The following is a 17,702-nucleotide window of genomic DNA, read 5'->3' on the forward strand; positions in this document are numbered from 1 at the left end:
ACATCGAATTACAAATACATTGATGGGAGTCTATAGAAAACATTCCAATTAGAAAGTTTTTATATTTTGGTATTTATACGTCAAGTAGTTTTGTCTATACTATGAGGTTTCAAATCCGATAAATGTTGGCAATGTGCATTTTTCTCCATATTTTCCTAATATTAACATTTATTATCTTTAAATATTTGAATATTTAAAGTTACTCAAAACTCATTTTTAAGTTGCTTTGAATGTAATGAACTTGGCTTCACATTTATTTGAAAGCAAGTAGTGATCATACGAGGGCTGAACGATAACTATCTGACCTAACAATGAAAACGCCAATATTTACCATCAAAAACGGTTTTGTTGTTTTCTTAAGTAGTCTTCAGCATGATTTATACACTTTTTCGTGCGCTCAAACCTATTGGCGAAGCACTTTTTCCACTCCGAATGAGACACCTCCAAAACATGGTTTTTGAACGCTTTTACAGCATCTTCAGGCAACAAAAATCGTTGACCACGCCTTTTTTCTTGATGTGCTGGAATATAATGAAGTCATTGGATCCCCAGTCAAGGCTGTACGGCGGATGAGCCATCAATTCCACGTTTCTTTCGGTCAAACAGGCGCTGCACGGTGGTCGAAAGCACTGATCTAGCGGCGCGAAATTCATAACTTGCAAACGAATTGAGATACATCACTGAAACTTTGCACAAACTCAGCTTGAACCTGTGGGTAATAATGGGCCAAATATGAACAATATCGGCTAATGTTTTGGTATAGCCCCCATATAACGGTACCTTCCGATTTTCGGTATTTTGAGGATTTAAGCCACAATTTCGTAGCAAATTAGCTGTAATTTGGTATTTAGGGTTCCTAGTGGTCACAAAATATTTCCACCAAAAATTATGAGCATAGGTCCACGTTTTGATATAGCCCCCATGTAACCGTACCTCCCAATTTAAGGTATTTTGAATATCATGACCACATTTTTAATTCAACTTGGCTGTAATTTTGCATTCCGTGTTCTCACTGCGTATAAAATCTTCTTGCAAAACATTTGCAATACGGATTTATGTTTCGATGTAGCCCCTTTTATGGTACCCCCGATTCGTTGAATTTTTACTTGTTATCCCATATTTAATAACATATTTAGCTATAATATGGTATTATAGTGTCTCCGAGGTTAGAATTCCACCTTGTAAACATTTCTCAAGATAGGTCAATATTTTGATTTAGCTCCCATACAAATGCACAGCTAAATTTGTATGAATTTCATGCAAAATCCCTTATTTTAAAAGTGCAGTCATCAAAAGATTTGCAAATATTTGCAGCCCGAATGTGGTTATTCAGTATCCAGAGAGTCCAATTTCATTCCCCAAAAAATAATCGGACCTAAGTTCGGCTAAGTTTACAAGATGCACTCTATGGAACAAGCGCGTAAAACCCATAAAAACACTAAAAAATTGAATTTTTTGAAAATTTATTGCTATATAACGAAGTACCTCCAGACCCCAAACTAATTTTTATAATTTAAATCACACCCTCTGCTATTAATTAAAAATATATCTTGTCCATTTTCATTACGAATTTATTTAACATTTAAACAAATATGATGTTAATTTTTTGCAACAATTTTTTAAAATCTGATGCAACAAAAACTCTTGTATTTGATAGTGAATAACTGAGTGAATATTTACAACAACAAAAATGAAAAAAACAAAATCTGGATGTATTGACATAAAAGTAAACAAATTGCAGCGATGTAACGAGGATGTGATTTACGTGCAATTAAATAAAGAAAATTATATGCACGGCTGGAACTATATGAACTAAAGCAACTATACAAATGAAAGAGCCGGATATAGTTCCAATAGTTTCTTGTCCAGAATAGTTCCACACAACTCTAGTGAAAGCCCACATTGTCATAATGCAGGATGATTTGTCTTCTCTTGTACGTTTTTCGAATTTCTCAGGAGATTTCAGGCAAACAAATTATAGTGTACCACTCATAACCAACCGTCCTATATTTCTCAAGCCGTATAATCGCCACACGGTTAGTTTTTTCTGGCAAAAACAGGCAACCTTTTGATTCGAAGTGCATCTTACATGAACAACTTTCTTTTGATTTGGCTCGCTTTCGAAGACCCAAACGGCCGATTCCTGCTGTTGTTTAAGGCTCTTAAGCATAGATCCTAGATTCGTCGTCTGTGACGATCTTATAAACGTCGTTTGAAGCACCGAGATCGATTTTACGCACAATTTGTTTGAACCAATTCACAGGAGCCTTTTTTTAATCGATTGTCCAATTTTGCTGGATCTAACGAGAAAAATCCAGTTTTGTTGCCAGGTATTTGTGCAATATCAAATGTTAGTTGGTGGAACTAATGCCCGAGGATGCCTCTATCTCACGGTATTTATCATGGCGATGTCACATTATCCGTTCATGCACGGCATATTTTTTTCTCTGGCACAACAACCGATTTTGTGCGACCCTCACAACCGTCGTTTTTTGACGAGTGCCGACCACGGTTGAATTCATCGAACCAGTTTTTCATAGTCCTATAGGATGGTCCTTAATCGACATACAAAGATTTAATTTGATCGATACACTCTTGCAGTGATTATCCACGTCGAAAGTTGTGAAAAATTCTTGGACGAAAATGTTCACAAGTAAATTTCATTTTTGGATTTGAGAATTTTGGGATTTGAGAGTTATCTGCAGTATCTTATATTTATTGTTCCTCATCAAGTGTCCCAAATAAGACATTTTTCGGGTTTTGATGGTTTTCATTAACTGTCGTTGTTCATTCATTCTTCTTAAGACTTCGGTATTTGACACTAGATCGGTCCATGGAATTTTGAGCACAAGTCGGTATGTCCACATTTCAAAAGCTTCCAGTTTCTTCTCGTCTGCTGATTTTACAGTCCATGTTTCAGCACCGTATAATAGAACTGACCACCGACGTAGGCAGGGGGCCCGGGCCCCCCCTAAATGATTTTCGTTCCCATAGGATATTAGCTTATGTTACACATTTTTTTAATTTTTGAATAAAATTTTAAACTGTTTTAAATTTTTCAAGAAATATGTAAAGTATTTGGAGGAAGTATGACAGAGAATTATTTAACTACATTGGTATACTTATTGTCCAACATATTTGAAAGTATAAAAATAATGAACACGTTAGGCTTTTTGAGCAATTTTCTGCATAGTTGTTGTTAAGTTTTAAGGTGTTGTTTAAGCGTTTATTCGTAATTTTAGGCTGACTGTAAGTGTTACTGAGTTTAGAACAAGATGTTCATTTGTATTTATTGAACGTTTGTAGCATATTACGTCCAATACTTTGGCTTATAAACAACATTCTTGCGATCTTTTGTTTTTGAAAATTTTGATATGAGCAATTCAACAATAAAAGATAAAATCAAGATTATTGAGATTGAGGTCAAAGCTTATATTTTATTTATATTTCGAAATTACATTGGATTTCATCTTCAGGGATTTTCTATCGATTACTCATTGAATTGTATTTTGGGAAGTACTTTCAATGGGTGCACATTAGGGCTATAACCAAAAAAATACCACACCAGTACCGTGTGAGGAATTTTGTCCTGATAACGAAAACGCGTTCTAATATCGATTCGGTGAAAAAAGTGTCTGCACCGACTGCGTCTACTAAACTCCTTTTGATATTTTTTCTACTTTGAATTTTAAATTTGCTTTGTTTGGATAAATATTTATAGAAAATAAATACAATTCTCCCAGGCAAAGTCAAACTTTCGCGAATTTGTTGCAAATTACACCATATTCTCTTGTCCGATAGGTACAATAAATATAAACATAAAATTCGCGAGTTTATAAAAAAAAAACAACAAAATTGCAATATTGTCGAAAGTTTCTAATATGCTCTGAAATGCCGTGATTTGATAACAAATTGGTCCAGAATGGTTTGATATTGATTTTAAATTAAGTTTTAAAAAACACAAATTTTAATAAAAAGCGTATATGTCATTATAACAAATAAAATTAAAAAATGCAATACTGAACTTCAATGCATTTGGTGCGGAAACTTTTTTCACGATAGAGAAAAAATTACGCCTTATTTCAGAATAGGTGTTTATGCTCTACACGGCTATGTGGTGGTATTTTTGATATTTGCAAAAAAATGCAAAAAGTTATATCCCTAGTGCACATTTCTAGAAAAGTCCCTTTTTCCTTCTTCGACTATGTGACGACAAACAAAATCAAAAAAAAAAAAAAAAACTGGACGGAAACAGATTCTTCTTCGTCAAAATCTCAATAAGTATCAGTCGGCTTTGCGGACAGAAATACACCCTGAGCCTGTGTGAACTGAAACTTTCATCTATGGACAGATCGAACAACGGCTACACAACCAAAATCCCTTAACCAAAACCTATGTATTAGGAGATTTTCAGAATTCTGTAACAATTTTCGGACGTATGAACTTGCCAACAAAATATGGATTTTATCATTGATCACAAGTGTTGCGGAGAAGGTACCAGAGGAAATGGACCGGACCAACATAGTTTTTTTTGGAAGTAGATATTATTTTGGGAGTCATTCCTCTTAAAAGATATTGCGCCCAACCTCGGGAAATATGGACTTGCCCACGAAAAACACAATACCGCTCTAAACACAGGAAATGCCTTCAGTAAAAATTTCTAAGGTTCCTCGAACGTGGAATGAAATGTGGTCCATTTTCGAGCTAAAACAAAGTTTGGACAAAATATTATAATATATTATATATAATAATAGCTAAAATTCTTGAAATTTGGGGGGAAAATACCAGAAGGAGTAGACCGAAAATCACCATCTTCTTACTTTAAATAACGCTCGCAGAAATATTGCGATAAACAAAGTTTGGACCAACGCAGTATCCGAATTCGATGAGGCACATACTGACTAAAGGCTGAGAGTATAAAAAATGTAGATTGGGACAAATTGTGTTTATGGATTTTTGCTAAAAAATGTATACATTTATAGGAAGGCTTGGGCGCCAGAATTTCATTATACCCTCAGCCTTTAGGCTAAGGAGGGTATATACACTTTGATACGATGAAAATGTGCCTCATCGAAATAATGGTTTTAGACCCCAAGTATGTATGGACGAAATGTGTTTCAGTCAATTTTGAGTCGATCTAGCCATGTTCGTCCGTCTGTCTGTCCTGCTGGCTGGAGCGCACGATAACTCTCGAACGGATGAACCGATTCGGTTCAAATTTTGGCTTTCGTAATATTTTGCCCAAACTTAGTTTAAGTTCGAAGATGACCTACATCGGTCCACTCCTTCCGGTACCTCCCCCACAAAAGTTCGAAAATGTTCGGAAAGTTTGTGCGCACGATAACTCTTGAAGGGAGTGACCGATTTGGTTCATACTTTGTATAGCGTAAACTCTCTACCAGAGTAATATGAGGTTCCAATATGGTCTCAATAGGTCCACTCATTCGGGTACCTCCCACACAAAATTTCGGAAAAGTTCAGTTTAGGGCCATCTCTCGAATCGCTTTGATTTTTACCGCCCCACCAAAGTTCAAAAATGTTCGGAAAAATTAGGAGGGTTGCCGTTTTTTTGTTTGGGATGACGACTTCTATTTTGTTTTTCAAAATAGTCAGGCTTAATCCCATAGTCGTTGTTTTAATATTTTATTAAAACAACTTTAATTTATTAGTGGGAAAAAATTGGCGATGTTTACCAAGGGGTAAGGCAGGGAATACTATAGTTTCAGATCTCGCCACAGATCTTCATCAGTTCCCTTATTTCTTGTTTTTCAACAAGAAACTTTTTATACCCAAGTGTCAATTGCTAGCTCAAATAGATACGTGCGCAAAGAAACACTCTGATCGAGAATTTCTTTGGCACTACCTAAACTCTAGCAACTTCACTTGCAAACAAATCCAAATTTTTCCCACTGCTATGCGTTCGTCGATTCTCGACGAAAAAGCACATAACTAATTTGTTGGTATTGCATACTACAGCAATAAACAACATTTTGACGGTGCCCGGTCTCACAATTAGGAGGGTTGGCGTTTTTTTGTTTGGGATGACGACTTCTATTTTGTTTTTCAAAATAGTCAGGCTTAATCCCATAGTCGTTGTTTTAATATTTTATTAAAACAACTTTAATTTATTAGTGGGACACTTGGGTATAAAAAGTTTCTTGTTGAAAAACAAGAAATAAGGGAACTGATGAAGATCTGTGGCGAGATCTGAAACTATAGTATTCCCTGCCTTACCCCTTGGTAAACATCGCCAATTTTTTCCCACTAATAAATTAAAGTTGTTTTAATAAAATATTAAAACAACGACTATGGGATTAAGCCTGACTATTTTGAAAAACAAAGTTCGGAAAAATTGTTCGTACGGTAACTCTTGAAGGGAGTGGCCGAATTGGTCTATACTTTACACATCCTAATATGTCTACCAGATATAGATCAGGTTCAAATATGGACTATATTTGTCCACTCCACCCGATACCTCCCACACAAAATTTCGGATAAGTTCACGTTATGACCTAATATCGAATCACTTTGATTTTTGTTGAAGCAACTTGCATTCGCTGCCTCAATTACGACGGTAAAAGTTTTTTAGGGGCAAGTCCATACTTCTCGAGCAAACAGCCCGTATAGTGTAAAAACCCCCTATGGCACCATATGTTGTGGTTGGAGATCCATAACGGTCAATGTCGATCCATTCCTTTTAGTATCTCCTCCGCAAAACTTTTGATCTTTAATCCTAATCAACATTTTTGTCGGTTCAAATGCCCAAAATTTTTAAAAACCCCTAAATACATACGTATTTTGGGAAAAAATTGTTTCAATATACACAGGCTGAGGGTATATCTCTGTCGGCAAAGCCGACTGATACTTTTTTACTTGTTTTAAAAGAATTCAATATTGGTTGCCAGAGTTTTCCTAGTTCCTGATCAATTTATGAGAAGATCCACCACGATAGGAAACCAGAATTTTTATAAGAGAAGTCCGACGATTGTACGCCACCCGCTATTGGGTGCTAGAATTCCATCATGAATAGACTCACTATTGTTCAGCATTAGCTCTCATCAAAAAACCACTATCAGCCTTCAGAAATTCTTTGTGATAAGATCTACGATTGGACACCAAAATATATTTAGGGAAATAACTACAATTGGTTTCTTTATGACAATAAAAACGATTGAATTTCCGAAATTGACCATATTCTGACACGGCAGCGTCCTTTATTTAAATAACTCCTAATTTTTACCTGTAAATACAAAAAAGTGGATAACGCCATGATATCCAAACGTCCTTCTGCTTAAATCAATTCTCTACTAATCCCACTTTCCTTCTATAAATTACTCAATAAAATTTGAGTAGAAACTTGAAGCCGTGATTTTGAAATTTTGTGAAGTAGGAAACAAAGAAAAGGTCCTCAACATTCCATGTAAACAAAAAATTAAGCTTTCCAGATTGCATAATTTTTCTTTTGGTCTTACCGAAGTGACATCACTGAATTATATAACATTCACTGTAGTTGTGAGTTATTTGATAAATGATACACCCAAAAATATATGCGATTATTAATATATCCATTATTTTGAACATATATTAACTCTGATATATTGTCAAAAAATTTCTGAAAACAAGGGGAAATTGGGCAAGAAGTCTTACCTCATTTTATTAAAATATAGTAATGAAAATTATTTCATCAGTAATTAAAGGCTAAAATAAGGTTTACATCATTGCTAAATAAGAAATTTTCGCTAACATGAGCTTTCAACATTTTGGTCAGATGGGCCCCCCCGAAATGAAATCCTGGCTACGTCCCTGGAACTGACCATACATAGCATTTGATAAATCGTTTTTTAAGTTCAATATTGATGTCGTGGCTGTTTAGTACTTTTCTATACTTGAGAAACGCTTCTCTCGCCATTTCTATCCGACATCTTCTTTCTTTAGAAGACTCCCATTGCTCATTTAATTGCACTCCCAAGTATTTATACAATTTTACTCTCTCTATTTCTGATTCACTGATTTTTAATGAGGAGTCGTAAACATTGTTACTTTTACTAATGATCATAAATTTTGTCTTATTGAGATTAATATATAATCCGTACGAATTACTTGTTTCGTTGAGAGAATTAAGGAGATTTTGGAGGCCACCTAAAGAGCTCGCTACTATCATGGTGTCATCAGCGTATCGTATATTGTTAATGAATTGCCCATGTATTTTTATTCCAATCCTCTTTCCTTCTATGTCTGGTCTGGTGGAAATATTATGATGTGTAAAGTGGGGACCAAATCGGTTAGTTCTTTCGAGAGTTATCGTGGGCATAATTTTTGGGGAAAATTTTGAACTTTTGTGGGGGAGGTACCCGAGAGAGTGTGCCAATATGGCCCACCATCGAGAGTTATCGTGCGCTCCAGCCAGACGGACAGATACACGGACGGACATTGCTAAATAGACTCCAAATTGTCTGATACGGATTTCGTCCAAAGATGCTTGAAGTCTAAAACCATTATTTCGATGAGGCACATTTTGCCCGTATGAAAGTGTATATGGGCATATTTGTAGAAATTTAACTTATGTTGAAGCGTATGTTTGGTGTATTGTAACACGCGAACTGTTAGATAAGGTTTCAATATGGACTCAATCGGTCCACTCCTTCGGGTACCTCCCACACAAAATTTCGGAAAAGTTCAGTTTAGGGCCTGTTCTCGAATGGCTTTGATTTTTGTTGTAGCAACATATATTCACTGCCTCCATACGACGGTATAAGTTTCATCAGGGGCAAGTCCATACTTCCTGAGAAAATAGCCTGAAAGGTGCAAAAAACCCCTATGACACCGTGTGTAGTGGTTGGAGCGTAAGATAACTCTCGAACGGATCTGCCGTTTCGGTCCAAAATGTGGCCTTCGTAATATTTTGTGAAAACTTAGTTTAAGTTCGAAGATAATCCATATCGGTCCACTCCTTCAGGTACCTCCCCCACAAAAGTTCAAAAATGTTCAGAAAAATTGTGCGTACGATAGCTCTTGATGGGAGTGACAGATTTGGTCCATACTTTACACATCCTAATATATCTATCAGGTTCGAATATGGACTATATTTGTCCACTCCGTTGGGTACCTCCCACACACATTTTTGAATAAATTCACTTTAGGACCTGCTCTCGGATCACTTTGATTTTTGTTGAAGCAACTTACGTTCGCTGCCTCAATAAGACAGTAAAAGTTTTTTTTTAAGGGCAAGTCCATACTTTTTGAGAAGAAAGCCGAAAGTTGTAAAAAACCCTATGGCACCATATGTAGTGACTGGAGAGCTCAAACCAAATACTGCGTTCGTCCATACTTTGGATATCGTAATATTTCTTCGAATATTAGATGAAATTCGAAATATTCGCTATTTTCGATTCGGAAATATTCGCTAAAATTGTACTCTAAATATTGTCGAAACTCAGTTTAAATAAGTCTTATCTATCGATATCCCCGCAAATTTTTGCGCTTTAATCCTATCCATATTGTTTTGCAAACCCCCCTAAATACGTAAGTTTTTTTTGGAAAAAAAGTATTTCAATCCACACAGGCGGAGGGTATATCTCTGTCGGCAATGTCGACTTTACTTGTTAATATTACACTGTGACACAAAATGGAACTCAAAGCCTGGGGGGTGGAAAATTTCTTTTAGAGATGAAAGCCCTTGGTGAGTTTACTAAGAACCCAAAAAGAAAATTTCGCCATAGGTCAGTTGATTGTTGATTGTTTCCCTATAATACTTGGGAAAATATCTCTATATCTCTGCCTGGCGTTGTTTTAGCTTCATTTTGAGATGATTGGCGAGTCTTTTTGTAGAACATTTCATTCTTCTAACTCAATGCTTTTCATGACCTTTCCGTCCTTTATTTCTTGAAAGTACTACAAGATGCGATTTTTCAACAACCAAATATTCTACAAAAATGTTGCTCAGAAGACTTTAGGTACGGTTCTCATTGACGATGAATGTCGATGAAGAAAATATGATGAACCAGGAAGGACAGTTAAGCCATAGGTCAAACTTTTGACCTCCGCAATTCAGTTTACAACCACTTTTGTTGTCTGTCCGTGGAATATTTAGGGCCACTGTTTATGATACCTACTCCGTAAACGCCTAAAGATTTATGTTAGAAAATCGCAAAAATAATTTTATCACCTACGAAAATGTAATTTGGAGTCCTCGCCTCCTTGACTTATGATCTGATGTATTCAAGCAAGGCTTTGCTCTTAAAGTGCAGTTTGTAGAGGTCATTTTCCTCTTTGCACAAACAGTTCCTTCAATAAATAAACGTTTTGTTTTTTTTCTGAAATAATTTTTAAGAAAAAAGTCGAAAAGACGCAACCTAGTGGAAAGAAATGACAATTTCCAAATTAACAAAATTATATACATATATTTTTGTAATATATAAATATAGTTTTGTAATATATAGGATAGAACACAATTACCATCTACAGAATTTTATTTCGTCACACTCAAGAAACTGCAGGTGTAAATTTTCTCTAAAAAGAACATGAAAGAAGCTTAGAAGACAAAATATGGCATTAAACAAACAATTCCATCATTAAACAATTTCGAATATATTTCTTTATATCTTACAATACACCCACACAATTTTCAATTCTTACATTTTTCTGTTTAATGGTCTATGTGTGTGTGTGATGTGATGTTAATTTCTTGTGATGCTTTTTTTTCTTTTATTTCTACCCATAACTCTTTGTTCGCAAATATATGTGTAACTACACCTTGATTTCGTAAATTTTAAGTTTTCCCAATTTTTCTCCATCCTTCTTTTTTTCTTCTTCCATTCTATCTTACAGAATGCGATCAAACGTTTGTCTCACGCATTGGCGGCCCACAAAATGGTACCTTCACAGCTCCACTGTTGCACAATCAGGCGAATCATTCGCGTCAATGTCTCTACACTTTCCTAGCAGGACCCGGACAACGAGTTGAAGTAGTTTTTAAATCATTTAATCTAAGAGGAAATCCGCCAGAGTAAGTAGTGGTCGAAAAGAAAATGCAACAACAACAAAAAATACTTTTTGCTGATGAAAATTATTGTGTGCAATTTAATTTGTAATTGAGTTAAGTGTTTCCATGGCAAATTAATTATATTTCTTTTTTTCCATTTCTCCCCCACCCTCATTGTATAGCGGTTCAGCCGTGGGTGAATTACCATCGTAAGTAGAAAAAATTTATTCTTGGCTATTTATTTTTTGTATTTATTGTATTGAAAATTAAGTTTTATTATTCTCCAGCACTACCGCCAGCAATTACAATTGCCAATTGGTGGTATTTTTTTATTTGCTCGTTTTTTTAATTGACATTCCAATTGAAATTGCATTCCAATTATGTTAATTGGCAATAGCAATAACGCAGGATTGAAGGAAGTGATGAAAGTAACGTTGAAACAAAATATTAAAGACAGTTATTATTTTAAATTTAAAAGAGTCCTACCAAATATTGGGAGCCAAATGAGCCGAATAACCTATATTAAGCGAACGATGTGGCTATGAGCGAGTAACTGGTTACTGCAACTGTGGACACATCACTTGTACAAACACGGTTCTCGACCTATCCATTTATGCCTTCATTGCTATTGAGAATTACTTGCAATCCGTACCAAAAAAAGTGCAACGAAGTAAACTTTTCGCATAATGTATGCGTATGTAGTAATGACCGTAGTAATGAGTTGAACGAATATTAGGGTGGGTCGTAATAACAACGACAACCTGCTATTAAAATTTTAAAACGATCCAAGAAGTGGCCTTAACCTGGACTCTAGTGCAGAAGTGTTGAAATTTTGTGGAGAATGCAACTCAAAGAAATGGAGATTTCAAAAATTGTTGGCCTATTATCTCAGGAAGTATGGACTTGTCACCGAAAAAATTTCATTGTTGCATAGGTACCGCAACGACAACCTAATCCGAGACATCGACATTTTTTATGGAAGGTAACCGAAGGCTCATCTTCGTAAGATCATTTTGAACTAAATCGGTTAATTCGTTTGAGAGTTATCGAGCGTACCAAGCAGACGTACCGCTAGGAATTGGCCAATATAGACCATCTTACGATTTTGGTTAGTTGTCGCATGTTTTTACCCTTATATTGTCTAATGAAGTGTGGAACTGCCTGACAAAAATTATATATCGTCTTAATAAGGACCGCGAGGACTCCCGGCAGCACGACCCACGCCCAGGAGATCAATTCTTGTTCTGTGAAAATTTGAAATGAAAACTTTTGCAAAGGAAATAAATGTCAAATGAAAAATTTCATAAACAAAATATTTTTCTTTTTTTATTTGAAAATTTTGCCTTTTCAGGCTTTCCTTTTTCAGATGCATTATTGATCATTAGCTCGATTTCCAACGAAAAATTAATTAAAAAATTAATATTAACAAGTAAAAAGTCGTTAAGTTCGGCCTGGCCGAACTTTTTATACCCTCCACCATAAAATATTCTTAATTAAAATGGAATAATTAGGGTCCTTTTACAATTTTAGGTGGAACAACTTTTCGACAATGGATAGACACCTACTGCCTCCCACTATTGCTTAAATTACACTGTGAACACAAATGTTGGGGCAGAGATAATTCTTTTTGGAGATGAAAGCCCTTGGTGTGTGTATATTAAAAACCCCGAAGGAGAGATGCGCCGTGAGTCGAACTTCCGCGTTATGGCGTAATGAAGTTTTTGCAAGAGACCCTGTAAGCCATCATGAATTAGCATTATATCATTGTTTGTTGTTTTTGTAGAGCACTTAAGCAACAGTGAACAAAGATATAAAGCTAATTCCTGATGGCCCACAGGGTCTCTAACAAAAATTTCATCACGCCATAACGCGTAAGTTCGACTCACGGCGGATCTGTCCTTCTGGGTTCATAATATACTCACCAAGGCCTTTCTTCCCCAAGAGGAATTTTCCGTGCCCAGACTTTCACCTCCATTTTGTTGCACAGTGTTATCTAATCTTATCTAAAAAAATGTGTTCAGCTATGTGAAAGGTACCACCTACGGGGCTATATCAAAGAGTCAACCTATCTTTAAAATTTTTGGCGGAAAAGTTTTATAGCTGCAGGGAACTTCAAGAGTCAAATTGAGGGTAGTTTCATCAAAACAATGTAGACCCCCCAAAAATGGACCCATGTCGACGAATTTTAGTGAAGAAATTTCGTGACCACTGAAAATTCCCGAAAAGCGGGAGGTACAGTTATATGTGGGGATATACCAAAACATAGACCTATATTGACGATTAATTTTGAATAGACAAAATTGTAGCTAAAATTCTCAAAATACCGATCATTACAGTTATTTCGGTTAAAAACTGTAGCTAAAATTCTCAAAATACCGAAAATTGGGAGGTACCGTTATATGGGGGATATACCAAAACATGGACCTATGTTGACGATGTTTGGTGGGGATATTTCAATGGCAAATTACAGCTAGTTCGGTTAAAAATTATAACTAAAATGCTCAAAATACAGAAAATCGGGAGGTACCGTTATATGGGGGCTATATAAAAACATGGACCTATGTTGACGATGTTTGGTGGAGATATTTCATGACCACTGAGAACCTCAAATACCAAATTGCAGATAGTTCCGTTACAAATTGTGGCTAAAATTCTCAAAATACCGAAAATCGGGAGGTACCGTTATATGGGGGCTATACCAAAACATGGACCTATGTTGACGATGCTCGGTGGAGATATTTCATGACAAATGAGAACCTCAAATGGCAAATTACAGCTAGTTCGGTTAAAAATTGTACCTAAAATTCTCAAAATACCGAAAATAGGGAGGTACCGATATATGGGGGCTATACCAAAACATGGACCTATGTTGACGATGTTTCGTGGAGATGTTTCATGACCACTGATAACCTCAAATGTCAAATTGCAGATAGTTCGGTTAAAAATTGCAGCTAAAATTCTCAAAATACCGAAAATCGGGAGATACCGTTATATGGGGGCTATACCAAAACATGGACCTATGTTGAAGATGTTTCGTTGGAGATGTTTTATGACCACTGAGAACTTTAAATGTCAAATTACAGCTATTTCGGTTACAAACTGTAGCTAAAATTCTCAAAATACCGAAAATTGGGAGGTACCGTTATATGGGGGCTATACCAAAACATGGACCTATGTTGACGAAGTTTGGTGGGGATGTTTCATGACCACTGAGAACCTCAAATGGCAAATTACAGCTATTTCGGTTAAAAATTGTAACTAAAATTCTCAAAATACCGAATATCGGGAGGTACCGTTATATGGGGGCTATACCAAAACATAGACCTATGTTGACAATGTTTGGTGCAGATATTTCATAACCACTGAAAACCTCAAATGTCAAATTGCAGATAGTTCGGTTACAAATTGTGGCTAAAATTCTCAAAATACCGAAAATCGGGAGGTACCGTTATATGGGGGCTATACCAAAACATGGACCTATGTCCATATCCTTCGGGATATAAGTTTGATTATCACTAGGAACCCTAAGTGCCAAATTATAGCTAATTCGGTCTGCAACTTGACCTTCCTATGGAAAAAAGACCCTCGCATGCAAAATTTCAGCACTCTATCTCAATTATTGCGGACGCTAGAGTGATTACAACAGACGGACAGACGGACGAACAGACGGACAGACGGACATGGCTAGATCGTCTTAGAATTTTATCCTGATCAAGAATATATATACTTTATAGGGTCGCAAATGATTAGTTCGATGTGTTACAAACAGAATGACAAACTTAATATACCCTCCATACTATGGTGGAGGGTATAAAAATGATATTCGCCTAAAAAGGCAAAATTTTCAAATAAATAAAATCAGCTGAGCCAGGCTGGGGTTTGAATCCATGTCCTTGAAAAACACAAGGAAAAAAGTGTTGTCACGGCGTGTTAGTGTTCATAGCCAAACTCATAACTTTCAAAGACTACGCTAAGCGCTTGTCATGAAAGCCATACAATGACTGATCAAATATTCAGCTGTGTAAAAAACAAATTGCATTTGAAATAGTAAAAGTTGGATGATAGCGAAGCCGTCCCACATCCGATATGTCTGAGGAGCCTTTATCAAAGGCGAAACATGTCATGTCACATAGTGGTGGGTGTGTTGGTTCGAGTCGTCGGCTTTCCTTTTTTAGATGCATTATTGATCATTAAGCTCGATTTCCAACGATAAATTAATTAGAAAATATTTTTCATTTTAAATTTTCATAGAACAGGTACCCGAGGATTACCACAATCCGTATAAAATGAAAGTTCTTTAGCGTCATTCTAATCGGTGCCCACACCCCGACCAAACAGAATGTTGAACAGACCAGGGATATATTCTATTAGCGCCTATAGTGAAAAGATGACCGCTGCCCCAGACCATGGCATTAAGATTGTTCTCGGAGATTTCAAGTGCTAAAATTGGCAGGGAAACTATTTTTGGTCCCACGGTCAGCAAATTCAGCCTTCATGAGGCACAACGGAATAAGGCTGAGCGTTTTTGCAGCGGTAAAAAACATGGTAGTGAACAGCACCAAGTTCCAACGCCTCGACATACGCAAGGTCAAGTAGATGCTCCCGAAATAAAAAAAGCCGAAACATGATCGATCACGATACATTCGCCCAGAATTTTAGTTACCTGATCTATCGAGGAGCGAACATGGATTCGGACAATTTCCTTGTAGTAGCCAAGGTACACACTCGTCTTAACAATACATATCCGAAGCCTATTCCGCTCAATTTACCCACATGCTGGAAGATTGCACTCTTTGTCCAGATAATTTGGGGTAAAGAATAACCCACTCACTCCACTCCGACCTAAAAATGATCTTACGAACAGAAGTGTCGTAAAGCAACTGACGACCAACACTGCAGTCAGTAGAAACATGAATAGCCAACAAATATCGTGAGAAGAGTAAAGAGGAAAAGCGTTTGTTTAGAAGAGAAAAGAGAGTGTAGGAAGACCAAGAACTTGAGAAACTAGAGATCTTCAAGATCCAGTCTGAAAAATGTACCAGAGTGTAAAACGCTAGACTGAAGGGTAACCTCGCCTTTTAAAGGTAAAGAAGGCAACATGATAACTAATACGAGTACAGATGGCGCACTGAGGATTTGAAAGGCGCATTTTACCAATCGGCTATGAAGATGCCACAAAACAAATACCAAACGATATCAGTAATAAATCGTCTGAAGAACAATAAGTCAAAAAAAACTGATGGACTGCCTGCCCAACTGTTCACAGGTTTCACACAAGATGACAGAAATATTACGATATGCAAAGTTTGAACCGATGCAATATGCGGTTCGAAAGTTATCGTGCACGCCAGCCGCTACACATGGTGGGCGTAGATGTTTTTACAGCTTTGGGGCCATATTCGAATCTGATCCATGTCTGGTAGAAATATTACAATGTGCCAAGTATGGACCAAATTTTGAACATTTTTGTGGGGGAGGTACCTGAGGGAGTGGAATTTGATTGAATTGGTCAAATCGACCTACAACGATTGTGTCATCCAAAGCGTTGGGTCCTGCTGGAATCTCCATGGTTATGCTGATACAGCTGGATGAGCTGGTAGCGGAATATCTCGCTAAAGTTCACAACTTGTCGCTAGCCACCCTAATTGTTCTGGAAAATGGGCAGGGTGGTCCCGCTACTAAAGCCAGGCAGCAAAAGGGAATCGAACAGGCCTATTTTGCTTTTGTCTCCAGTAGCGAAGACCTTTGAGGCCTTAGTCCTCCCCAGCGTCAGTAATAGCTATCCATTTGCCGATCACCAGCATGGATTCCCTAAGAAGCACAGCACGACAACAGCGCGGCACGCCATCCGGACACATATTCGTCAAGGACTCAACCAGAGATCGCAGTAATGTTGGCGCTTGACTTATCCAAAGCCTTTCATACTGCCAGCCACTACACGCTGTTGGAGGACATTGAGCAGATAACCCTCCGGCCAAGCTTGAAACGTTGGATAGCCAATTGTATGTGTGGACGCCAATCGTACGTGGAATTCAGGAACAAAAAGTCCGCGCCCTCCAGACGGCATCGAGATCGTAACGTTTTCGGATGATTGCACGATCCTGGCGTCAGGTACCTTCTCTGGTGACATCTGCGAGAGACTGAAAACTGCGCCAAAATTCTAGGAGCCACATTCGACACTACGTTCAAGTCGTGCGCGAAAACTGAGAATTAGGAACAAGGTCCTCAAGACCCTAGCCGGCAGCACTTGAGGTGTAGACAAACACGGTGCTCTTGAATCAAATTTAAATGGAAGGTGCTTACACCTGGGAAGTTTTTGCGGATTCTGAAACTAGAATGTTCATAGATGAGCAAAATCAAAAAACAAAAAAAAATCGCAGGAGCGCTTTTTAAATAAATCGCGATTCAAGTTGACATTTTTAGGGGTTTAGGTTTTTGCGATTTTGCTTGGAAACCGCAAGTTCTATCAAAATGAGACTGAAGAAAATGTTGTAGTTATGAAAATTCTCTACAAGATTGACCTTTACGGTATTTTCGTAGGTTTTACCATTTTTGAGATAGGCCGCTCTGTGGTAAGCTATGCGGCTCCAGTTTGTCCCGCGAGATTATGTGATACAAATTGGGAAAAGATTCAATCCTGTCAGAATTCCGGCCTGAGAACAACAACAGGTGCTTCCTAATGTCTTCAGTGGACCATCTACATGAGAAGGCAAAGATTCTT

General features: G+C 37.1%; 1 protein-coding gene across 8 annotated transcripts in view; it reads left to right on the plus strand.

The window, feature by feature from the left end:
* LOC141389216 (cubilin) overlaps positions 1 to 17,702 on the plus strand; it is a 689,676-nt gene that overhangs the window by 617,662 nt on the left and 54,312 nt on the right. For all 8 annotated transcript variants that reach the window (XM_073960431.1, XM_073960432.1, XM_073960434.1 and 5 more), the window contains 2 exons: positions 10,828 to 11,005; positions 11,164 to 11,190. In XM_073960431.1, the coding sequence (XP_073816532.1) occupies positions 10,828 to 11,005; positions 11,164 to 11,190 (205 nt within the window). The remainder of the gene's footprint in view (positions 1 to 10,827; positions 11,006 to 11,163; positions 11,191 to 17,702) is intronic.

This window comes from Musca autumnalis, unplaced genomic scaffold (genome assembly GCF_047663935.1).
Source record: "Musca autumnalis isolate F117 unplaced genomic scaffold, ASM4766393v1 scaffold_1, whole genome shotgun sequence".
Lineage (NCBI taxonomy): Eukaryota > Metazoa > Arthropoda > Insecta > Diptera > Muscidae > Musca > Musca autumnalis.